Below are 18,028 nucleotides of genomic sequence, written 5' to 3' on the forward strand. Positions count from 1 at the left end.
GTTAAATCCATTGAAAAAGTTTCTTGTTTTAGTCATAAAGAAGAGTAGGTTGAGTCAGGGTAAAGGCAACCTACAATGCAATTTGCATTATTTTATCACCTTTACTAAATAAAAAGGGCATTCTATCTGTCATAATCCCCCGCCCCCCCACCCCCCCCTTCCCACCTTATCATGTTTCTGCCACCCAAAAGGAACAATTTAAAACTTTGCCCCTCATTTTTCTTAATTTGTGATTACATGTGAGAATTCCATGGCATACACTGCCACCCTCTATGTGAGTTTGTGTTAGAACTAATTGCATTTTAATGCAAGTTCATGTTTAGAATTGTGATTAATTTTTGCTTAACCGCTGCCCTCTGTCATATTCTGAAACTGCGAAAGTACTGATTAGAAACAAGTAAATACAAATACAACAAACCTTTAACAATTATGGCATTTTCCCTTAAGTTTGCTTTAAAGTTCATGCACTTCTTCCCAAGCAGCAGCCGACTGTAGCTGAATGAAGAGGAGGAATGATGTAACCACAGCAGAAAAGAAACTCGGCTATTTTAGTAGCTCATTGGTATTACACGCTCTTTTTTTACTGATCTGTAATATGGCTTGCTGCCGGGAAGAGTGGTGGGTTTTTACGGCACTTCTATTCACTTAAATCAAGTGCTAGGGATTGGAGATGTGACCGTTTTGGCAACTTCTGCTCTGCTCATCTAAACGGGATGTCACAAACAGTTTATGGTTTATGGATTTGATTATGATATGTTTCATGTAAAAAAAAAAGAACCAGCCTTTCTGTGTTTGGACAGGTTAGTAGTAAAAACCTGTATAGGCTGGGTTGCCAGGCAGCAAGAAGAGATTTTATGCTTCCCCTCTTCTTATCTCATCAATGAGCTGTATTCACTGGCTCCATCTGTATATTCGTGTCATTCGATTTTTTGGGGGGCAGTGGCTTATACTGTAGCACCAAGTTTGCACATTCTCTGAGTGGGTACTCTCCGGGTACTCCAGCTTGAGCCCACAATTCAAAGATTTGTATTTAGGGGGTAAGGGAACTGGTGACTCTAAACTGACCTTAGGCGTTGAATTGTTGTTTGCCCCCTCCCCCCAAAAAAGCTTTATAAAAGATTAGACTGTGATCCTTCAGCAATCTCAGTTGAACCTAAAATCCATAATCGCAAGGAGCTAAAATGGATGTTAATATGAATATTCATGATCGAATATTCATACAAATGATGTGTGGTTCATCGCGAAGACACTGTGGATCCTGGTCTGCCTATAAGACTTTAAAAGGCCATTAATTTGGTTCTAAGAAGATGCTTTAGAATGACCTATGAACTAAAACAATTAATCTGGGCTTTAAAATAAATCAGAACAGTCAAAAATGAACTGGGCTGGTTTTTAGGAAATGTGTGTTCTTTCATTATATGGTAAAACATTGTATCTGTGACATTTGTGTTTAAATTGATCTTGTGTTGTCGGACTGCCAGTGAAAGAACAAATCGCTGTGAACTCTCCCGCTGAAGGGACAGAGGTCAGGTTTAAAGCAGACAAATCAGTTCTGTTCACTTCTCTGCCAATTATTATGCATTTACTGTTTTTATGTAACCATATTGAATAAAATTCAGCAAGTATTCATGCCGCAACTCGCTTAATAAAATGAAATGTTGGTGACACGTTCAAGTTGTGCTTGAAGGGGGGAATAAAAGACAAAATATGTACAAGCTGACTAAAAAGGAAAAACAGATACATCTCTCCTAATTCCAATAGGAGACACTGTGCTCATTTGGGGAAAAGGTAACAGTTTCATACCTCACTTTACTCTTTATTGCTGAGGCAGGGATCTGCATTAACACCTTGATTTGCTTCTGACAAGTGGAAGCATGATGCTTTTACAGATATGATAACATTCGCAAATTATGAATGAAGAGAGCAGAAAATTGATGTAGAAAAGTAGAGCTGCAGAACAGTTTGAAATTGTATTATTTTCTCAAAGATTTATATGCAGACTTAGTCTTGTGTGCGTGTGTTTTCTGTATACGGGGGAAAGGTTGTGCGTGTTTTGAGAGGTCGAGAAGGCAGCCGTGCGCCCTTACCCTCGCTGCCCTGGAGGAGTAGGGGTCTTCAAATAGATTCCAAATCACCGGTTGCCACTTTCTCCACAGGCTGCCCTGTCCGTCAGCAGCAACGTCTTCGATGCCGAGGCGCTTCCCTATCTCCTCGTCCTCGTCGCCGTTGTCCACGTTGAGCTCGAAAACGTCCAGCGCCTCTTCTGCGTCCCGGTGCTGCCGGTAGGTCATCCAACAACAGGGCTCCACGTCCGTCTCATCGATGCCCCAGAAGGAGAGTTCTTCTTCAAACAGGGGTCCGCACACATCCGCCGGGCAGTGGAGTTTCCCGGTGCGGTAGTAGTTGAGCACGTATGCGAAAACGCCCGGGTGGCGGTCAAAGAAGTACTCGTTGGTCCGCGCGTTGTACTCGATGAAGCCGGGGACTTGTTGCAGCTGATCCAGCACGGAATCAATGTCCGAGTCGGAGGCGAGCAGGGCCAATCTGGTCCCAGGCAGCGTCTTTAGGGTGGTTTTGTAGGTTTCGTGTCTGGTGCCCCCGACGTTGAGGATTATTCTCTCGTTGTCGTCAAACTTGCCCATCGCTCCGTATCAGACATGACTTGTTGGAAAGCGGGGGGGGTGGGGGGGTTAAGTTGGTGAGTGCAGTCTGGAGGTTTACAGCCGCAAGCCCAACGCGCGCACACCCACAGTTCTGCTTACAGAAGCTCCGGGGTTGCGGGGCGCAACATCTCCGGCTGTGCTCACCAAACGCTCTCGTAGAATTCCCGTGCGGTGGCCAAAATATCCCCCATGGTCCACTTAATAAGACGGTGAGGATTTCAAGGTCGTCGGTTTGTATCCAAAACTACGTTCAGACAATCGGCAGTCGGAATGAAGAACGATGTGGCTCGAACCTCGCTGCGCTGCTGTTGTTGTTGCGCGTCTCCGGCGTCCCTGCCCTCTCCAAGACGCGCAGACGTTCGTCAGCGTCGAATTCGTCTTTCCAAAGCATTTAAGTCTTCACTGAGATAACACATTAATAAAACGAATGGCGGTCTCATTCACTCTCGCACGAAACATCAGAAGCCGATGCTGCGCGTTTGATTTAGTGAATGTGGGAGAACTTCAGGAAGATGAATCAGCGCTGATCTTCAGGGTTGCTGTCACGATTTGAGCTCGACAAAACGAATCAGAGGAGAGATAGTTAAAAAAAAAGTAGCGTCCATGATCCAAACAGCCGACAAAGAGATTCAGTTGATTGCATCTTGTTCAAGAGCATTACACGAGGATAGGAAGAAGCAGTGATTCCGCTTGTTTTTAGAAAAATGGCGATTATTTCTTCGTAGGCGCACAAGTAATAATAACTAATAATATTAAATTGGCCAACAAGACATGAAACATAATGGAATAGTATTTCCCCCAATTTTTTCAGGATTGACTGAGAATATGTTCGTTAAATAAATAAACACAACGCATTTGATGAATGTAAAGTACATTGTCCTCTAAGGACAACCATGCTGGGGGACCAGACAAACTTTTATCAGATTTACTTTACCCGACATGTTCGCTTAAACATCTTTTTTTTTTTTCCAAATGAGAAACCCAAAGGAGCAAAGTACAATGCAAAAGGTGCAAGTTAAAATATGTATGCTCAGATTTTAAACCAAAAGTATGAAATGAAGGCGTGAGATATCCCTTTATTGTTGTCCTGTAATTAAGGTAAGCCGTGTAACGAGCGCCCTCTAGAGGTAACCATGTTACCATGTTATTGCCACCAAGTGGTCACTTCTGGTGACTGATTGGTTCTTGGAATTGTTTGTGTGTGTGTGTGTGTGTGTGCGTGTGTGTGTGTGTGTGTGTGTGTGTGTGTGTGTGTGTGTGTGTGTGTGTGTGTGTGTGTGTGTGTGCGCCCAATCATCACAGGTTCTAAATTGATTTAACCAAAGTGCAGCCTGTACGTTCTGTCAAACTTTATGGTCTGTATTATCTAATATTCTCCCACTAGTGAGGGAGTTATTCATTGATCAAATATATATGGTTGAGATAAGATCATTTGTGCTCTCGCAAATTACATCTTCAGAAAACAATGGGGATGATGGCACCGTTCAGCACACAGCATCAGGGAGAAATCATAGAATTTTCAGAAATGTGATGAGAGTTCATTCAGAGTTATTCAACACAAGAAAATGCAGCTCGCTTATAATTACATGCATCATTATTCCTGACATAAGGCGTATTGGTAAAACATATATTCATCCTGAGCAATCATGAAGAAAACAAATGCTAGATTAATTTGGTCTGAACTAACAGCAGAGCTGCACCTTGTGGTTCTGCACGAGCTCAGCTGTGTTTGTTCTTTACACTCATATTTTATGTACCTAATGGACAAGAACCAAAATATCACACTCACATTGGATTAATTATTCTATTATCTGATCATTGTCCTCATTAAAACATGCATTTCTACGTAAACTGTGCTGAGTCAGATCCGAAAGCTCATTCACTAAGATTCCTGTCATGCGCAGATTCTTCTGTGAAAGCGAACTACTGCACGCATGCATCACAATGGTATTTTAACACAACACTCAATAATTTTTGCACTTTACACTTTGACTTAGTTATGAGACTCTGATGTAAAATTATGCTATCCCAGAAAGTGAGCCCATGGGGATCGTGCAATGTTACAGTACTGGCTTCATTCAAAATTTTTAAGAGTTCCATTAAAACTGCAGTTGTTGGAAATATGACGGTGGTGTATTTAATTCAATAAAAGTTTTGTTTCAGTCCAAAATTGTCAGGAAGAAACCTGCAACGAAGCTCCCAGAAGCTGGGAACCTAACATTACCGCCCCCCCCCCCCCCCCCCCCCCCCCCCCCTCAACGGGTGCCTCCGGGCGTCCTTCCAGGCTTGTCTGGGTGGGCATGGTAGAAGTCACGGAGGAGGCTGTTGTCCAGGATGAACCTGCGAGGAACTCACGATTGCTCCTCCGGACCATACCCCTCCCAGTCAACCAGGAACTGGAAACTGCGACCTCGTCGGTGGACGTCCAGAATACTCCGAACTGTATAGGCAGGCCCTCCATCCACAATGCAGGGAGGGGGTGGAGGGAACCAGATCTGACTCCGCGACTGGCTTCACTTTGCAAACATGGAAGGTGGGGTGTATTTTAAACGCCGGAGGAAGCTTCAGACGGCTGTGAGGTTCACCATCCGCTCCACCTCAAAGGGCCCCGCGAAGCGAGGAGCCAGTTTCTGGGACTAGACCTGGAGTGGGAGGTCCTTGGTGGACAACCAGACCTTCTGTCCTGGCTGATAGGAGGGAGCTGGTGTCCGGTGTCGATTGGCCTGTAGTTGCGAGCGACGAGAGGTCCGCAGGAGTGCTGCGCGGACCTGCCTCCACACCCTCCTGCAACGGCGCATGTTAGCCTGCACCGAAGGTACTGCAACTGCGTCCTCCTGGACCTCAAATAACGGAGGCTGGTAACCCAGGGAAGCCATCACAGACCAGTGGAAGCAGAGATCAAGGAATTGTGGGCGTACTGCACCCACGGCAGGTAGGTGCTCCAGGAGGATGGGTTTTGAGCCGCCACACACCTCAGGGCGTCCTCCAGGCTCTTGTTTGTTCTCTCCACCTGCTCGTTGGCCTGTGGGTGGTACCCCGACGTAAGGCTGACCGAAGCTCCCAGTGCAGAACAGAAAGCCCTCCATACCTGCGAGCAGAACTGTCGACCACGGTCGGACGCAATGTCTTTAGGAAACCCGTGGAACCGGAAAATGTGCTGAACCAGGTGCTCTCCAGTCTGCTGGTCACGGGCGTTTAGGTAGGGGAATGAAGTGGGCCGACTTGGAGAAACGATCGACCACGGTGAGAACGACCTGATGACCCTCGGAAGGGGGAAGGCCAGTGACAAAGTTCACTGCGATGTGCGACCACGGCCACCGAGGAATTCCCAGGGGCTGGAGGAGTCCTGCCGGTGGCTGATGGGATGCTTTCCCCCTAGCATACACGGGGCAGGCAGCTATGTATTCTCTCGTGTCCCAGGCCATGGAGGGCCACCAGAACTGCTGCTGGAGGAACTGTAACGAGAGGGTTTTCCCTGGGTGGCAGGTCAATCTCGAGGAATGGGTCCAGTGCAGGACCTACGAACGCATTGCCTCCGCGACGAAGAGCTGGTTTGGTGGGCCTCCACCCGGATCCAGGGCTGATTGCAGGGCCTTGCGGACTTTCTCCTCCACCTGCCAGGATGCAGGAGAGGGGTAATATGGGGTCCGTGTCTGCTTCCCCTGGCTCGGAGGCGAACTGGCGGGACAGGGCGTCAGGCTTCTGGTTATGCGAGCCAGGGCGGTATGTTAGCCTGAACCGAAATCTTCCTAGGAACACAGCCCACCGAGCATGCCAGGAGTTGAGCCTCTTGGCGTTCCAGAGGTATGTGAGGTTCTTTGGTCTGTCCATACGATAAACGGTTGAGTCGGACTCGTTCCCAGTGAGGGTTGGACTCCGCCAGGGCTGCCCTTTGTCATCGGTTCTGTTCATAACTTTTATGGACAGAATTTCTAGGCGCAGCCGGGAAGGGGAGGGTGTTGAGTTTGGTGGGCAGAAGATCTCATCGCTGCTTTTTGCGGATGACGTGGTTCTTCTGGCACCATCGAAATGGGACCTCCAACAAATGCCGACGTCGACTCCCGTGCTCCCTGCAATTTTGGAGGACTGCTTCTGCTCTTGAGATCTCTGCAGCCCTGCTTCTGTTCCCGAGTTCTCTGCAGTCCTGCTTCTGTTCTCTGGTTCTCTGCAAGCCTGAAGGACTGCTTCCGACTGAGGACTCACCTGAACTCCCTGCAGCCCGGGAGGACTGCTTCTGCCTTCTGTGTCTCCACGGCGCGTTCGAGGTCTTCATGCCGTCTGCTGGGCCAGTGAGCGTGCTGAGTCGGACTCCTGAGTTCTCTGCAGTCCAGTGGGACTGCTTCCGGTTTGAGGACTCACCGCTGGACCCCACGAAGTGCAGAACTTGACTCCCGAGCTTCCTTGTGTTGTCCCCCCGTCAAACTCATTTTGGACCCTCTTACCACCGTGTTCTGGCCTGCTCTCGGGTTCTGTTAAAACCCCTCAAACCTAACAGCAGACTGTCATATATATTCTCAGAGAGCCAGTTAAAGGAGCCAGCATTGTGCAAATGGTCGGAGAGTTTGCCACCTATGTAAGTCTTAAAAGGGGTGTATTTAAAAGTTCCATGTAGTCCCAAAAGGAACTGTGGAGGAATTTAGCTCTTAAGCTCATTTTATAATTATTCACTTGCACTCACACACACACGCACGCTCACACACAGAGTTAAATACAGGCTCTTTGTTGCAATTAGGTAAGAATCCCAGTAGAGAATTTGAGCTGATTAAATATTGCATTCTTAATTAGGAGAGGCAAACTAGTTTGAGAGAAATACTTTTTTTTTTTAATATGATGATTATTCCTCAGCTGAGTCTGGGGGGATATAAAGCCTATATGTTTAATTAATATTCATTGCAAGAATTGTCATTTTATCATTGACATGAGTCAATTAACAAGGTGTACAAAGATATAAGTATTTTCATCTTCCTATTCTTTTTTTGAACATCTGTATTATGTGTAAAAAATGTATGTGGAGCTACTTGTTTGTTTTTATTTATTAGCCATCTCTCACATTCATTTGTCTTTTGCACTTGCATGTTCAAAATAAAAAAAATCTCGTATCATAAACATCTAAGACAAAACTAATTAAGCAGCTATCACTGATTTTTAATTCTGTATTTATATCAATGCATTGAAATAATAAGCAAATTAGTGATTATACTATTAAAATGGAGAAGCTTTTGCTGTCTCCAGAAACTGGTTGTATTGGAGTGGAACCATTGTAGATGATGTAGTCTTCTGGTCAAATAGCACGAAGGGACAATACAAATATCTGCTAACAGCATGATACTTGGTAATTTTTTCAGAATATCAATGATGAATAAGATTAATTTAGAACTATTGAACAGATTAACAGTCAGCCTAAATACAAGGTTTTAAATTCACCTTTACGCATATTAATGAACCAATGTAGAACAATCATCTATGGTGCGTTCAAGATTGCTCCCACACATGGATGCCACGCAGCAAACAATCACAAAGCAACAAGTCAATTAACTGAACCTTAAACCACATGAGCTTTCGAACATGTTTAATGTGCACTCATAAAGTTTTCACTTGTTTGCCCAACAGAAATATCAGTGTTCTTGTGGCGCCACCTGCAGGAGATGGAACAAACTGTAATGGGATGTGATGGGAACAGTAACCTACAAACCACATGAGATAAACTAATATTTGTTGGGTTTAATTCAATTTAGCCATAAATTATTTTTATGTTACATTTTTTTTAAATGACGCAAAACTGACCATTTTCACCTTTGTAGTGTTTCAACTCCAATATCACTTTATTTTAAATACACTGCTCAAAAAAATTAGAGGAACACTTTTTAATCAGAGTATAGCGACCTATCAAACTTCTGGGATATTGATCTGGTCAGTTAAGTAGCAGAGGGGGTTGTTAATCAGTTTCTGCTGCTTTGTTGTTAATGAAATCAACAACAGTTGCATCAGAGGGGCAACAATGAACCGGCCACCAAAACAGGAATGGCTTTCCAGGTTGAGGCCACTGATGGTATGGTGTGGTACCTGGATGCTACAGAGGTTGCACAAGTAGTCCAACTCCTCCAGGATGGCACATCAATATGTGCCGTTGCAAGATGGTCTCAAGAGCATGGAGGAGATTCCAGGAGACAGTTAGTTACTCCAGGAGAGCTGGACAGGGCTGTAGAAGGTCCTTAAACCCTCAGCAGGATCGGTATCTGCTCCTTTGAGTTAGCAGGAACAGGATGAGCACTGCCAGAGCCCTACAAAATGACCTCCAGCAGGCCACTGGTGTGCATGTTTCTGACCAAACAATCAGAAACAGGTTCCATTAGGGTGGCCTGAGGGCCCGACGTCCTGTAGTGGGCCCTGTGCTCACTGCCCGGAACCGTAGAGCTCAATTGGCATTTGCCATAGACCACCAGAATTGGCAACTACGCCACTGGCGCCCTGTGCTCTTCACCGATGAGAGCAGGTTCAACCTGAGCACATGCGACAGACGTGAAAGGGTCTGGAGATGCCGTGGAGAACGTCATGCTGCCGGCAACATCACTCAGCATGACCGGTTTGGTGGTGGGTCAGTGATGGTCTGGTTAGGCATATCCCTGGAAGGACGCAGAGACCTCTACAGGTAATGGCACCCTGACTGGGACAGCAGTGGGACCTGGGTTCCTCCTGGTCCACGACAATGCCCGACCTCATGTGGGTAGAGTATGCAGGCAGTTCCTGGAGGATGAAGGATTTGAAACCATTGACTGGCCCCCACGTTCACCTGACCTAAACCCAATAGAACACCTCTGGGACATTATGTTTAGATCCATCCAGTACCGCCAGGTTGATCCTCAGACTGTCCAGGAGCTCAGTGATGCCCTGGTCCAGATCTGGGAGGAGATTCCCCAGGACACCATTCGTCATCTCATTAGGAGCCCCGACGTTGTCAGGCACGCGTACAAGCACGTGGGGGCCACACAAACTACTGAGAATCATTTTGAGTTGCTAAAATGAGATTTTGGCAAAATGGACCAGTCTGCTGCATCATTTTTGGGGTGTCTTTGATTTCCCCCCTCTATAGGGTGATCATTTTCATTTCTATCAAATTATGTGGCATCATTTTGTTACTAATACATCACCTACTTTTTATCAGGAAAGATATTCAAGATCACAACTTTGACAACTAATTCTTACATTAAACAGACACTGAATGTAAATAAAAGGGAAGAACTGAAATAAAACATTCAAATGAAGGCAAATGTTGTGGTTCTTAACATGCATCTGTTGACATGACATAGGAAAATCCCATGAATACACATAGCTGATGCAGTGTCTACACACCAAAATTTATTTGGAAGTCAGTTCCCATTCATAAGTTAAAAAGACAAAGAGTTCATGCTTGAATTTCACAAAGGGTAGTTATCAAGGTAAGAAAAGCAAGGTTACATTAACAGTGCTGTGCTAAGAATCTGTATCAGGTGGCCGTGTGATTTATCATATGTTGATATTATTGAATGATAGTTGAATTTCATTTTGAAAGAGACCTCAGGTATTTCCCAGTATTAGGAAAAGAGAGAATTATGAACAAGCCCCTGTGAAAGTTGTCCAAAATAGCTCTTAGAACCACAGAATCAGTGTCATCACAGTGATTTTTCATCAGAATCTGATATCACAGCTGCAGAAAATGAAAGTCTGAAGGTCATTTTCTGCTTTGGTTTTTAGAACAAACCCCCAAAGACATTTACTTAGTCTGACTAAATAAGAAAGCACATTGTCTTTGAGATTTCTGATTTAAAAATCAAAAGACGCTACAAGGCTTGAAGGGCTGGAAGCACTGCCTAAAACAAACAGGTTTAAAAATCATCAGGCTGAAACAAAGATGTTAAAAAGTCAGAAAAGTTTAAAAGATAAAGACAAGATATATCATTAGTCCAGATGTATTTGACATGTCAACATAAGAAAGACTATCTATATGTTATTTTAATGGGTCGGGGTCTTTTAAAAGTTCATGGTTCGATGCAGAGTTGATAAAGAGGAGAATTTTATACCTTTCATATAATAAATAATAATCTGTCACACTTTTAGAGTTCATTCGGGCCTGTTGCGTCGTCTGAGGCCTGAAACAGGCTCCACTGGTCCAACATCCTCAAGATCTCTCTCAGATGACTGATCCAGGGAAGGCATGAGCTCTCTGTCCTCCTCCTCCATCTCTTTCTGACTCCTAACCTCCTCTGCCGGCGTGTTGACTTCTTCTGACAGAAGCTCCTTCACCTTTTCACCATCCACCGCAGCTTCTTCTTCAAGCTCTTCCGGGGCTGCCGGGCAAACCTGTTCAGCTGACTCAGCTAAATTCTGCTTGTCCAGTGGAGAGGCTTCCATCGAGGACGCTTCACTGGCTCCAAGAGACTCAATCAGGTCGTCAAGGTTACGTCCACAGGAGGCCTCTGTGTAGGTGAAAGATGCCCATCAATTCAGTAATTTTAATGAGTATATCTCAGTACAGATGCTCTGATTTTCAAACTAGTTTCATGAACACATCACATAACATTTGAATAGAATTAATGGGATGCGTTAGTGCATGTCATGTGTGTAGAGGTCGAACTGAATCTGATTCACGGTGTTGCAAACCTTACAACATTGAAAATGTGTGAATTTTTAAGTGCCAGAGAGAGAATAAAGCTCACCGGTGGTGGTCAGGTGGGAGCTTTTCATCCCTCGCTTCTTCATCAGGTACCGGATGGTCTGGAGTTGAGACACAATCTCATCCTTCTGTTCCCGAGCCACCGACTTCACACTGAAGACAAGAAGAAAGCCACAGCCATTTACCGGCATGGTACCACAGTCAATTACTGCATATCCACAATATGTACCTCGAAATATTTTTGCATCTACTCATATTATCTAAGAATAGGAAAGGATTATTCAAATGTTTTTCATTAACAGATGCATTCAAGTCTTCATTATAAACATGAAGCAGACACCATTGTTTAAACAAGGAGTGGTGCTCACACAACTGGAAACCAGATCACATGCAAACTGGCCACTCACCAGTTAGTGAGCGGGTCCAGTTGTGTGAGAATGGAATTGAGCATCTTCTCCGTCTGAGCGAGCCTTTGTTCCAGCTCGTTCAACTGGTTTTCTGCACACGAAGATGATAATTATTTGTCACCCATATTCAAAAAAATATGTTTGAATACAGAAAGCACTGATATGCAAAGCACAAAACCAGAGGCGTGACTGACTGACACACACCTGCTTCCACGGACTTTTTGGCCCCTTTTACGAAACTGGTTTTTTGCACCTGATCATCCGCAGTCTTGATCTGTGGGTGTAGGAGGACAAAATGATTCCCTAAGTTGATAAACTGTCAGAAACTCTCTTCATTGTCATGTTTTATACTTGCTTCACCTTTAAAAACTTGTATGCTGCAAACACGCCCACCCCGATGGCGTACAGAGGCATCAGAGTGAACACATAGCCTTTGTTACTGTTGGCTTTGTACTTGTCGTTCTTCAGCTCTTGCTCCATGAGCTTCTTCATCTGTTGCAGGTTCTCAGCGCTCTGAGATGCACCTGGTGCGTTCATGCTAACTGGCTGTCCTCTCATCGAACCTGGACCAGGTCCTGTTGTTACCAAACCAAAAAAGTTGTAAAACATGTGTCATTAAGCGTGTATACATAAAGCTCCATGTGATGTCTATGAACATGATTTTAACTACAATGAGCACTTATTAATTCAACTATGAAAATATAGTAAAACATGGAGCACACAAACAATTGATGCTCTGTATAACTGGATAAGTCATGTTTTTCCTGAAGCAATTCTTTTTATTGCGTACTGATTCCTATATTTCTTGTACGTGCTGTGTGAGATTTCTATGAATCCCAGTCTGGTTTAATAAAGTTGTTTGATTTATACTAATAATCAATAAAAGTAACTGTGTTCTCATTATGAGAAATCCATTGAAAAAAACGTTAAAGAAATAACTAATGAAATCAGAGATCATGCATATAGTGAATGTGTAGTCAAATGTTTTTAATTAATTGATGAGGTCATGATATTGCTCCCTTAAAAAAAAAAAAAGACATTTCAGTACCAACTTAATTTGAGTTAAAACTACTTCAGTACAGCTCCAACTGAAGGTTTTATTTTAACAGAACTATAAACCTACACCTAAAGGAGCAAGAGAGCTTATTTTTAAAAAACCTGTAAGAAAACACTGGGTGTGGCATAAACCCAACATCTAATCATGTGTTGTCTTTTCACTATAGTCTCGGAAAAACAAAGAATTGCTTAAATGATAACGCCAAACGCTTCCTGTGCACCAGGTTTACATCATAAACAGGACCCGAATGTCGGGGCAGAAAGCCCATCACGCAAAGATCATTCAGTTCCTCGCCGATCCAGATTAATTTACCTTTTCTAGAGTAACGGGGGTCAAACGTGTTTTCACCCACAGTCCCGACGCCAAACAATCGGGGCAGGACGACAAACATTAGCAGCACGGCGGTGAAGGCCATGGCAGTCTGCTGGGACGTGGACAGAACCATCCTCCGGGACAGGGACAAAGACAGCAGAAAGCAAACACGAAAGGAGCAAACGACAGCTCCGCGGCTGTATAATCCAATAAATAGATGGGACGCGCAGACTATGCGCCTCCAAACAGCTGTTTCCGCTCCGCCTCCTCAAACAGGAAGAACAACAGGATGTCCGGGGAAAGAATTTCAAAATAAATTAAATCGAAACACTGAAGGACGCAAGAAAACGGTTAGTGTTACATTACCTCTCCTGCATTTACCTTTCTTATATAGTTCAAAGTATTTTAAAAGTTAAAACAAAGAACGTCACATATTTATAACATAAAAGTCAGCAAAATAATTGATATTTATTGATAAGACAGGACACCGACGTGCTGTTTCTTAGTTTACTCAATCAACTTCAAGGTGAAAAGTGCAATGCGCATGCGCGCTACAAACACTCTCACAGAGCTCACATAGAAATGGATAACACATATCCAACAGTCCAAATAAACAGTTTCTATACTATCTATGTGGTTGTTAATCAACACACCACGTTATCCCTGTTAAACCCTTTTGGGGGGGGTTAACGTAAAGACTAACAGACCACCAGGGAAAGACTGATACAGCCTGTCAAGATAGTGCTTTATTTCTTAACAGTAAACACGTGCATATATCAGGAGTGGAGGGAGAGGTGGAACAAACGGGTCTGTGCCAAAACAAAAGTTAAAAAAAACAGGGCATCTTAAAACATCAAAAACACAACGGTGGCCACAGCTAGTGATGTTCCCTCTGACACGGGGCTTCGAACCACGCCCCAAAACTCGGTAGAGTTTTTCTGAAGCACTGCTCCGGAGCTCGCTTCAAATCACGTGACTGATGACGTTTAAACCACTGCACTGCTTCATTCTATCTGAATCAGCTGATTGGTTCGGTTCAATGGGCGGGGCTTTGAACAATTGGCGGGTCTCAGTTGTGTTTAAAAATGGATGAAACAGCGCAATACGTTGCCTATCTGGTCAATACCTTTTTGGATTGATTCGATTAGCGTTCGTATTGCTTTCGGTTTGCTTTCTTATTGCTTTGCAATGGAACCAACCAGGAAGAGATCTCAAGTCTGGGACCACTTTGAAATGGTGCCGCCGAACAAGTGTTACAAACGTATTTTTAAACTCTTATTCACACAGTAACAAATAATAAACCACACACACATCTCATTTTTAATTTGCAGGTGAAGTGTTTGCTTTGTTCCCGACATATAATAACAACACGTCATGAATGATGAGGCATTACCGAGCCAAACATGAGAATGAAGCTGGTGGTGCTGCTGTGATGATGTTTCCACCAGGTGAGTGGGTGCTGTTCCAGGCAATATTAAGAGTAACTTTTAAACTTTACTGCGCAGGTTTGGGTGTATAAAATTAGTTAATTAACTAAATTAATCTTGTTCTGCTAACTTCCATATTTTAGGTAGCAGGAAGCAGGAGCTTGATGAAGCTCTAGTGGATTTCATAGTGAAAGATTCCCAGCCTTTCACGGTGGTGTCTGATCCTGGCTTCCGTGCTCTGGTGGCTAAACTGGATCCCACATACACCCTTCCATCAAGGCAGACAGTTAAAGCCATGGTGGAGAGGAGGTATGTGGAAGAATAGGAGAAGGCCAAGGCAGCCCTGCAGAATGTTGACAGTGTCAGCTTGACCGCAGACATGTGGACTTCCATCAACATGGATGCGTATCTCGCTGTCACCTGTCATGCTATTCATGCAGGTGAACTCTCCACCACCCTGTTGGGAGTTCGGCCTTTTCCTATCAGTCACACAGCAGAGAACGTCGCTGGAACTGCTCGAGAGCTTTTAAGGGAATGGGCTCTTGAAGAGAAGGTGAAGTGCATGGTGACTGATGCTGCAGCAAATATTCTGCGGGTGTGGCATGCCGTCTGCCTGGCTCACGCACTAAACTTGATTGTCAAAAAGGCCATGGATGCTACTCCTGGGCTAGATAATATAAGATCAAAAACGAGGCGGATGATCACCTATTTTAAATCAAGCACCACCGCTAAAGAGAAGCTGCAGCAGATCCAGGTGCAAATGGGCCGTCCTGTCACAAAACTTATAATTGAAGTAGACACAAGATGGAATAGCACCTATGAGATGCTGCAGCGTTTTTATGAGCAGAGGGATGCAGCTGCTCTGCCCACTCTGCCCACAGATTTTGACCTATTGACTGAAAATGACTTTGAGTGTGCATCTGAGTGTATGAAGATACTGTCACCTTTTCATGCTGCCACCTTAGAGGTCTCACATGAAAAGAGGGTGTCAGGATCAAAATAATACCCCTGATAAAAATGCTGAAGCATGCGTTGAGTGAGCTGATGGCACAGAACTCAAACAAAATGGCAAAAGACCTAGACATAAACCTGAATAGAATTATGAACGATAAACTCAGTGGAATAGAAACCACAAGTATCTTATCTTTATCATCATTACTTGACCCAAGATATAAAACACTCGGATTCCAAAGCCCTTCAAATGCCGAGTCAGCTGTGCACCGGTTAAAATCGGTGTGCGGCATTGTTGCGGAATGCACCCACTGAAGAGGACCTGCCATCCACTTCAACAGCACAGCCAGAACCAGCTGCTTCTTCCCAAGGTACAAAAATTATAGAATTTGGATCAATAGATTTATTTGCATTGATTCATGTACGGACTAAACTTTATGTAATGTTTTATTTTAAGTCATTGATCTGTGGAAGCTGTTGGACAGGAATGCCATTGCTGATGCCATAGTGGAGGTGCAGCGTTATCTGTCAGCCCTTCCACTTGAACAATCACAGGACCCTCTGGTGTACTGGACGACAAACAAAGCCCTATACTTTATATTTTAAATAAAAATGCATAAGCACACCAGTTCACCCAAGCACCTTAGGCCCATACCCCCCACCTGTTCCTAAAATATATAATAATAATAATCATAATAATACATCAAAAGTGCACGCTTGCTGGGTCATCAACCCTTTGCATGGCTGCAGTACAACCAATGCGCCAGCAGATGACCCCCGCGTTCGAAATGATTGAAGCTTCGAGTAATGAACCAATTTTCAAAACAATGGTCCAAAAGAGTTCAAAGATTCATGAAGCCTCATTTGGACATCACTAGTCACAGCCCATAACCTAGTGTAAATAACAAACAGAATGTCTACGTGCGGCAATGTATGGGGTACCCCGTCCTTACCTAGTCCCACCTGCCCTCCATAAACGCTTCCTGTCCAGCCGTGAGCGAGAGAGAGCCCCCATGAAATAAGGGAGGAGAGCCGCTGGTCACCGCTGGTGATTGGTCAGATAGACACAGGGGAGCCAATCCTAAGATACCCCGGGAGTCCACAGGTGGCGTCAATCTTCCTCATCACCAGCACTGCCTGCCTTTCGGTGTTCCGCCAGTTCTCTCAGCCTCTAGATGGCGCCACTCTGGGAGGTCACAGGAAACAAAGAACACCAAGAACTCCCCAGACACGTAACAATCCCCCTTTTTAGCTGAGAATACAATCAACTAAAATAAGTCCAACATAATAAATTCACTCATCACTGGGGAGTAACCATAGAAATAACCATGACATAAATTTTCTTTTTCCTTTGTTTTATGTCAGTGAACAACTGTCAGACGACACCATACAACATTTAGCTTCCATTAAACTCAAATAACATCTTGGCCTAATGCCTTTAACATCATAGAGGATGAGTGTGTCTGTATTAGGAAAACAATGAACATCATCAGTGCACAGTGTAGATTTACAGACTCAAGACCTGTATCTCTCGGGTGGTTTACTCACTGTTAGGTTCAAACAACCTGAAACACGAGAAACACAAATGAGGCAAAGACAACAGTTTGAATTTTACTTGCAAGGAGAACGGGGAGATGTGCTCAGTTACAGATCTCCAACACGTCCTGACGCACACCTCCCGCCATCCTTGTTTTATTGAGATTAGGAGGTCCCTAGTTACAGAAGTGTTGGATCGCGATACCTTTCAAGTGTAGCTGCCGATCCGCGTGTTCTTTGAATGAAGACTTCGAGAAGAAAAGTACCAATTTCAAAATGTATTTAATAGAACCAATTCCAGATACAAATATTACAGAGCTCCGGGCCAGTTCATAACCCTAGCAACAACAGAGTTAATTGTCAGGGCATGAAGTCTGACAACCTAACTATCCCTTGGCCCAGTCTTTTATAGAAACACACATGCAAATTCTCAATGTTCATGCAATCCAATCCAGATCCCCTGCTGGGATGGCCTCGTCCTCTTCCTCCAGTCCCATTTGGTGTTGGTAGAGTTCTTCTTTTCCATTGTTTTCCCAGGTAGCCAGATCCCATTCTTCATGCAAATGTGATCATCAACCCCCCTGATGTCGCGTTTACAATGAGTGTTTGACACCCCCTGCCTGACTGGCTCCTGAGATAACAATAGAACAAACAACAATCCTGCAAATGGAATGTCTCTGTTCTTTATTACATTTACCAATGAGTCTACCTTGCCTAACTTCTAAGAGAAGACAGAAACATATGGTGAAACACATAACAAGATAAAGACAATTCTCAACAGAAGTCAAATGTGTCTAAGGGAGGGGGAAAACACAAGATAGCAGGTCTCAAACAGAGCAAGAGACTGTAAATCATAATGGTGAGATTATACGTAGGCCTTCACTGATTTGATTAGCTTAGCTCACAAACAGCACATTCTTCTATATCAGACAGATTAAAAGAACAGCTCCTGTGTCATGCTCTGCAGCTCTGTCTCCAGTCAATGCCACTTCTCCAACAGCCGCTGCATTTCTGTCGCCCTTGAT

General features: G+C 44.2%; 2 protein-coding genes across 10 annotated transcripts in view; both read right to left on the reverse strand.

Moving 5' to 3' along the window:
- Window positions 1-3,211, reverse strand: part of kcnc2 (potassium voltage-gated channel, Shaw-related subfamily, member 2) — a 60,586-nt gene extending 57,375 nt beyond the window's left edge. For all 8 annotated transcript variants that reach the window (XR_003885758.1, XM_029825662.1, XM_029825660.1 and 5 more), the window contains exon 1: window positions 2,088-3,211. Coding sequence is in view for 7 of the 8 variants with exons in the window: in XM_029825662.1 (XP_029681522.1) it covers window positions 2,088-2,642 (555 nt within the window). In the remaining variant the exon portion in view is untranslated. The remainder of the gene's footprint in view (window positions 1-2,087) is intronic.
- A 6,781-nt stretch (window positions 3,212-9,992) lies between these two features.
- LOC101067630 (uncharacterized) lies at window positions 9,993-16,633 on the reverse strand. Of its 2 annotated transcripts, none has more exons than XM_029825785.1 (6): window positions 16,421-16,633; window positions 12,081-12,295; window positions 11,925-11,994; window positions 11,721-11,811; window positions 11,357-11,466; window positions 9,993-11,116 (listed from the first exon to the last, which is right to left on the reverse strand). In XM_029825785.1, the coding sequence occupies exons 2-6, from the start codon at window positions 12,276-12,278 to the stop codon at window positions 10,761-10,763; spliced, it is 825 nt and encodes a 274-aa protein (XP_029681645.1). In that variant the 5' UTR covers window positions 12,279-12,295; window positions 16,421-16,633; the 3' UTR covers window positions 9,993-10,760. The 2 variants fall into 2 exon arrangements, with proteins under 2 accessions (XP_029681645.1, XP_011611455.2); XM_011613153.2 differs by lacking the exon at window positions 16,421-16,633 and adding an exon at window positions 13,090-13,366.
- Window positions 16,634-18,028: the final 1,395 nt, after the last annotated feature.

This window comes from Takifugu rubripes, chromosome 18 (assembly GCF_901000725.2).
Source record: "Takifugu rubripes chromosome 18, fTakRub1.2, whole genome shotgun sequence".
Lineage (NCBI taxonomy): Eukaryota > Metazoa > Chordata > Actinopteri > Tetraodontiformes > Tetraodontidae > Takifugu > Takifugu rubripes.